Source organism: Notothenia rossii, assembly GCF_949606895.1.
Source record: "Notothenia rossii genome assembly, chromosome: 5".
Classification (NCBI taxonomy): Eukaryota; Metazoa; Chordata; class Actinopteri; order Perciformes; family Nototheniidae; genus Notothenia; species Notothenia rossii.
This window is the reverse complement of record NC_136903.1, coordinates 84982584-84990162: the sequence shown is the minus strand read 5'-3', so window position 1 is coordinate 84990162 and position 7579 is coordinate 84982584. Positions and strand designations below refer to the sequence as shown.

The following is a 7579-nucleotide window of genomic DNA, read 5'->3' as shown; positions in this document are numbered from 1 at the left end:
TTGCTATTAGATCTGGCCCGCCGATATGTTGCACGCACACCTTCACTCAATCCTGAGGGTTTCCTCCGCTCATAGCCTGACCCCAAACATTGATGAACTTGCACCCAAGATGAGATGCCAAGTATCTGCTTGAACTAGCATCACAGAGCAGCACACTGAGCTGAATGGATGTTTCCTCCTGCACTTTTTTTCTTGTGACAACAGGGCATGTTTGGTTTTTTCTTTGAGGGAAATATTTTTTTTGAAGCTGTTGTTGGCCTGTGGAAAAATGTAATCATAAGAAATGACTCTGCAGATAGAGCCATAAGAAATGAATGCAACTGATTATTTAAAGTTGTTTTTATAGGCAATAATTTAAGCTTTGTTAGTTCCTGGTTTAATATGTGCAATAAGTTCATTTCAATAAGTTCTGCAATAAACATTGAACCAGTCCGGCCCTCGACTAGTACCCATTTTTTTATTTTGGTCCACTGTGTGAATTTGACACCCCTGATCTAGAAGATAAATGATGAGGATAAGAGATGAGTAAACAGATGAATTAGAATTTTATTAGCATCAAAGTCATCAACTCAGTACAATGAGTACGGTACAGAGCTCACAGATGCAGGACAGGACCTGCAGGCGACCGCCGGTCCTGGCAAACATCACATCTACAAATACACCTGTAAGTGCGTGGCGAAATGAACAAACATGGTTTTTAATAAATACAGTGAGAAAAGAAAGCATTGCTTTAAACTGTGTTACAGTGTTCAAACAGTATTTATTTGCCATCTAAACAAAGAGAACGGACTACATGATATAATTTATTCACACATAAATCAGATATTTTGTCTCTCGTTAAAATCTAAATATTTATCTTCAACAATGTAAGAAATAATGTAGCGATATAATCTGAATGATTGGCATTTCTACCAATCTATAGAGCAAATTAAAGAGATAACATGTATAAATAAAAGACTCTGCGCTGAACAGAGTCAAACCTTAGATTCTACGGATTATAAATATCTTCATTTTTATAAGAAATGCACATTTTAATATAACTTCACAGGTGTTTACAGTCAACAACAGATTGGGTGGATTAAGACAGTGGCCGTGCACGAGCCGAAACATATTTAATTTTTTGACCTTTTTTACTGCTGTCTTTTTGTGACCAGGGAATGAAAACCCCATGGTTCAGTGTGTGAGTCCCCACATTAGTCTCGTGCTAACACACACACTGAACCACCACTTATCTGACAGCAGCAGACATGCGTTAGTTAGGCGGCCATGATGGGCCTGACAGCTGGCAAAGGACTATAGACTTTTACTTACAGGGACATGGACTATATCGAAAGGACACCAGGAATCACAGTTTCTGCAGCCATTCGAATATTGCTCAATTTCCTCTAGAGTGATTACAGAGAACTCTTTTTCTGTAGCTCATTATTTATACTCGAGGGGACCAGCGACAAGAAAGGAAATATTGTTATTACTGTTAATCAAGTATAAGGAGAAACATCTATGGAACAAACATGAATGAAAGAGCTAAAAAAAGAAAGGAATAAAGATATGGCATTTAAAAAAAACGTTCAGAAATGTGAAACATATGATTCATAATTATTTCAGTACAATACAGGTCAGCAAAGATGGTGACCTTAAGTTACCACAAATCTAAAATGATGCATGTTTTCCCTTAAAAGCTGCATGTGGTCATTCAATGCACACTTTGCTTTACAGTTACAACCAAATATTAAGACATGTGTGGCGCCGTTAGTCAGTGTCTAATCACAAAGGACACAATCAAATACAAAGTACATACAAGTAAACTGAGATCTAGCAAAGAAAAATACATTTTTAGTCGCGTGATGAATAACGATGTCATGACGTTTCTAAAAAAGGAAAAGCTACAAATGAATTTGGATGCATAGAACTGCTATGTAATGAAGACTTTTTCAGTTTCATTCTACTTACATTGACAACAGGGGGTGCTAAATGAACAGTGGTGACAGACAACATAATATATAGTGTGCTTTTTAAAGTAGCCTCGGCATGGCTTGTGGCAAAAGGCGTGGGTGCTCTGGCCTGCGATACATTTGGCGGCAGCGCATCTTTAACCACCAAGTGGCTGTAAATGTGAAATGAAAAAGTGAGAATGCATGCTGTTTTGGCTACTTCTACAAAGGTCTCTATATACAGAATCTTTACACTTACAGCTATGAGGTTCTTTCCTGAGCAGGAAGTAAGCAAAGGAACATAGTGTTTTCGTGTGTTCTTATGTGAGAAGCTGCCTAGTTCAAAATACAATACCGGGCATAATAACTCCCAGTCACCAATCCCAGCATTGTTTGACGTACAATAACTGGTTAGTGTGGACAATAACAGATAGGAAAGATTACCATATTCCCTCTGTGACAGGAATATGTGATCTTCTCCATGCGAGAGGACCAGAACTTACTGAGTATCACGGTACAAGGTCAACATTTCCGAAGCAAACTTTTCTACTGATTCTAAGAACAAATACTGTAATTGCAAGACTGGCGCAGAGAAGTTTCCCAAGTCGGCTCATTAAAATGGAATCAAAGCCGTATTCAGCACAATTATGCCTTTCCTATATTCTCTTATCTCTTAAGAGAGGAATAAGAAAGAAGACTTTAGCTGTAAGACGCAGCTTGACGGCAAATCTGTTTCTGCCCCTAGAACTCATGTGTGGGGAGATAGAAGTGTTTAATTTAATCTGACGTAAATTACCGGAGGGGGTCATTGAAAAAAAGACACAATAAGTGTAAAAAGAAAGCGGCACTCGGGGAAAGGTAGCACACAGCCTCCATGAGATGATACTAATGCTGCAAGTGAGGGAGAAGCAGAGTCAGTGTCACCATGCTAGCAGCTAATGTACAGTGGTGGGGACTGCAAAGGTCACATAGGAAGGGGTGGGGATTCGCAGTGGGGGTGGGGGGGGTCTCTAACCCTGCTCGTCACCGCCCTCGGTGGCTGTGTTGAGAGCAGCTTCTCCATTACAGCGCGATGTCGGCTCGGCCTCCTGCTGCGCCGGCCTCGGCTGCTGTGGCTCCCCGTCTGAGGCGGCCTCCTCCGGCGCAGGTTGGCTTATCTCCGCCCCAGCAGGGAGCTCTGTGATGACAGCAGGCGTTCCCTCGGGGGGTGCCGCAGCGGCTGGAGCAGCAGAGGGGTCGCTGGCAGGTAGGGGAGCAGCAGCGGTGTCTGGAGGGGCAGCAGCAGAGGGGCTGGCAGCCCTCGAGTCGCTCTGCTCAGGTGCTCTCAGCCTCTTCATGATGGTGGTGACACGCACTGCTTTCTGTTGAGGGAGAACAAACCACGTTCAAATATGTGACGTTCTGTTTTTTGTTTTTCAACCATTTTACTCTGTTTGAAAATTAAATAAAATTGATTATTATTATGTAACCTGAAAAATCAGCATGGAGCACAGCAACTCTTACTGGACTGCCTGAACTGTTATGACCACATAATTAAGTTTTTCTGAGCACCAGCGCCTCTTTTCAATTGTTTTGAAAAGAGAAGTGAGCACATGGGCGTCACTTGTGGCAGCCTTGTGAAAAAACGTGGCATCGAGCTTCTTTTACTGATCTTTCTGCTGTATTTGTGCTGCAACTCCAAGCACGTTGATTTCTAATATTTCGTGACGTCATTATAGAAATTGCAGTTTCTTTCTGATGAAAACTATCATAACAAAAACCAAAAAGCCTGTTTGTTTGAGCAGATTAGCCGAGCAGACCCTGCATGGTGCTGCCTGAGTGTGTGACTTTTAACGTTGTACTTGGATCGCCTGATTGGTGCTCATATTAGCCCAAATAGATGGATAGAAAAAATGGCAAAGATAGAAACTATTCAAAAAGCTCTGCGAAGGGTTTTCTGATGAAACGCCAGTAGGAGCAGCGACTTACCTTCCATTTAGCCCTGGCAAAGTTCTTCTCTATTTGTGCACACACGTTTTCCTTGATGTTCTTATCTGAAGCGGCACCGCCAGAGATCCTGTTAGGAAAAAAATGGGAAAAGCACAACTTTACTTGATATCCTATCCTTAGATGCCCCTGGCTGCAGCACAGTATTACTCAATTTGTTTTTTGTTGACTTTTGAACCTTTTAAGGATTATTCCAACTGAGACATTTTCTCCTTGTCTTTGTTCTTGTTACAAATCGATTGGTGTCCACAGTTTATACTTAGCTGCAACTGCCTCTGTCAGACACGTCTAAGTGATTGATGAAAGTATTTAATGCAAGCATTTTAACCCAATAATACTTTGTTTAGTAACTATCAAAACTTTACAATACCATAATATATCATGAAAATATGAAAACACTGTGACAAAGGGAAAAGGGCTTGCTTGAAATGATCTGCCTACAGAGAATGATCAGTTGAATCCTCAGATTCCCTCGGGTTAACAGAGCTTTATAGCCAGTATCATCAATAGGCAGCTGTTTTCAGCCAAAGAAAAGATAGAATGACATGTGTTCTCTGCATTTAACACATCCTAGTACCAGGAGTCTAGTACTAGGAGTCTAGTACCAGGAGTACCAGGAGTCTAGTACCAGGAGTCTAGTACCAGGAGTCTAGTACTAGGAGTCTAGTACCAGGACTCTAGTACCAGGAGTCTAGCACCAGGAGTCTAGCACCAGGACTCTAGCACCAGGACTCTAGCACCAGGACTCTAGTACTAGGAGTCTAGCACCAGGACTCTAGCACCAGGACTCTAGTACCAGGACTCTAGTACCAGGAGTCTAGCACCAGGAGTCTAGTACCAGGACTCTAGTACTAGGAGTCTAGTACCAGGAGTCTAGTACCAGGAGTCTAGTACCAGGAGTACCAGGAGTCTAGCACCAGGACTCTAGCACCAGGACTCTAGCACCAGGACTCTAGTACTAGGAGTCTAGCACCAGGACTCTAGCACCAGGACTCTAGCACCAGGACTCTAGTACCAGGACTCTAGTACCAGGAGTCTAGCACCAGGAGTTTAGCACCAGGAGTCTAGTACCAGGACTCTAGTACTAGGAGTCTAGTAACAGGAGTCTAGTACCAGGACTCTAGTACCAGGAGTCTAGTACCAGGAGTCTAGTACCAGGAGTACCAGGAGTCTAGCACCAGGAGTCTAGCACCAGGAGTCTAGCACCAGGACTCTAGTACCAGGACTCTTGTACACCACCGGTACACCACCTTGTACTAGGAGTCTAGCACCAGGACTCTAGCACAAGGACTCTAGTACCAGGACTCTAGTACCAGGAGTCTAGAACCAGGAGTCTAGTACCAGACGTCTAGCACCAGGAGTCTAGTACCAGGAGTCTAGTACTAGGAGTCTAGTACCAGGAGTCTAGTACCAGAAGTCTAGTACCAGGAGTCTAGTACCAGAAGTCTAGTACCAGAAGTCTAGCACCAGAAGTCTAGCACCAGGAGTCTAGCACCAGGAGCAGTGGACAGCTATTGTACTGCGCCCGGCGAGCAATGGGAGTGAGGGGGGAAGGGGGATGTCCGGTGCCCCCAAATAGCAGTCCCCACTACTAAAACTGGCAACCCTAAGGCTCACAGTCCAAGCCCCTACTGACTGAGCCACTGCCGACATTAAACGCTCTATAAACACACGGTACACCACCTGTCAGCTGCAAACTGCTGACACACACAGTTCTAGCTGGTGAACTGAGTGGAGCATTAAGCAGCTAAAGAGACCCATATTTCCCTCAGGAGTTGGTATGGACCAAAGACTGAGCCAAAAGAGATGAATATTGGGCTCACATTTCTCCGGTGGCCATACATCGTAGTGTATAAAATAAGTGGATTTAGTCTCCAAGTCTGAAAAGTGAAGCCAATGTGGATGGGCCTTAAACCTGCATTATTTGTAATGGCCAGAAAGGGTGATCCTATTGGTTGCAAGTCTGATTCTATAGAAGTCTATGAGAAAATGACTTCCTGAAAATGAAAGTTAACATTTTCCTGACCTGTCAATCAGTATCAAGATGTAGCAATGTGTTAGGGTTAGGGTTATGACACTTTATGTTATAGGATTTATGTCATATTGGATATGTTGTCATAAATCAAAGTAGTGGACACAAGTGAACTTCTGCCCTGATGATGGCGCTAGGTAAAAGGTAGAGGGATCTTTTTTTTAACGTCATTTAATTTGATTACTAATGCCCCTATTGGCAAACGTGAATCTCTGTACCAAATCTAATGGGACTGCAGTCATTGGAGTCATTGGATCACCAAAATCAGGAGAGTACATTGCCTGGGAAACATGAATCTCCGTGCTTAACTTGTTGCTAATCCCTCCAATATTTGATTCAGATTTTCCAGACATTTCTATTTTTAGAGACTTAGTGCTTTGGTTTATTGTTGAGTAAAACATCAATATCGTTTCGGTGGTAACTTGCAGCTTAATCAATGCTGTTCTTGTTAGTGATAAACCTTTTTTAGGGTGAAGTATTTCTTTATGTTATTGTAAGAGACACATCAAACGGGAAGGAAAGTCTGTCTTTTCAGCCGTTCTGATCACATAACAGTGTGATGAAACTGCTTGGGTTTAAATGGTCTGCACAATACATCAAAGCTCTTGTGCCTACCATTCATGGTTTATAGCCTCCTGGGCTGTCAGTCTCTGGTCTTGATCCACTTCCATCAAACGAGCAACCAGACTTTTAGCTGTCAGAGAGAAAACACAGAAAAACTCAACAAAAAGGGATTGTTTTCCTTAAGGACAGAAACATGATGTGTGTTTGGCCACTCTAGGGGAAAGAAAGGAAGAACAGTATTTTGATTTTGAAAGGGCTGTCATTGTGTTTCTTTACAGTGTTAACTTTGTCCTAAAAGCACCTGAATCTGAGATTTCATCCCAGTACGGAGAGTCAAACTCATAATCGCCTGCCAGGATCTTTCGGAACAGGTTCTTGTCGTGGTTTTCAAAATCCTCGTCGTCAGTTTCATCGTAGAAAGGAGGGTTGCCTGACAGTCTTGGCAGAGAAAAAAGCACAAACATACTAAATATAAACAAGGCCTGTAACAGTAGGTTATATTACATGGACATGTTACACTCCCAGACATTGAAACTGCATTTGTTCTACTACTTTTCATTCAGGTTATTCATTGTATTTTTTTTCTTCTGGATTGCGTCTTTTGAAGCATAACACATGTAATTCTAATCTACCAATGCAGTCCTGATTCAAACCAAAAGTCAACAGATCTTTTGCGAACCCATGGTCTTTTAGAAACTAACTAAGTACTTTTGTTGTCTTAGTGTAAGCCAGCGGTTTTCAAAGTGTGAGGCGCGCCTCCCCGGGGGGGGGGGAGGGGGCGCCAGAGAGCTTCAGGGGAGGCGCAGCGTGAGAAACAAATAACGAGAAACAGTCAAATCTAGCTAGTTAACTTTAATGCGAGCGGCAACATGGATCGATTTTTTGTGAAGTTACCTAAAGTGAGAGAGGAGGAAGTATGACCATGATTATTTGATGGTAGCATTTTCATGAACCGGTCCTGGCAGGGGCGGACTGGCCATCTGTGTGTTCTGGAGAATCACAGAACGGCCGGTTCTGTGATTCTCGGCTCGGTTTGCTGACGACCGGCACGGCGGCACCGCCCTTC

The 7579-nt window shown here is 42.9% G+C and overlaps 1 protein-coding gene across 1 annotated transcript in view; it reads right to left on the bottom strand.

Moving 5' to 3' along the window:
• Positions 1–526: 526 nt before the first annotated feature.
• LOC307041193 (caM kinase-like vesicle-associated protein) overlaps positions 527–7579 on the bottom strand; it is a 43674-nt gene continuing 36621 nt past the window's right edge. Inside the window, exons 5-8 of the mRNA XM_079684518.1 lie at positions 6815–6951; positions 6565–6643; positions 3900–3987; positions 527–3292 (exon numbers count right to left, since the gene is read on the bottom strand). Of these exons, the coding sequence (XP_079540644.1) occupies positions 2942–3292; positions 3900–3987; positions 6565–6643; positions 6815–6951 (655 nt within the window). The 3' untranslated portion in view covers positions 527–2941. The remainder of the gene's footprint in view (positions 3293–3899; positions 3988–6564; positions 6644–6814; positions 6952–7579) is intronic.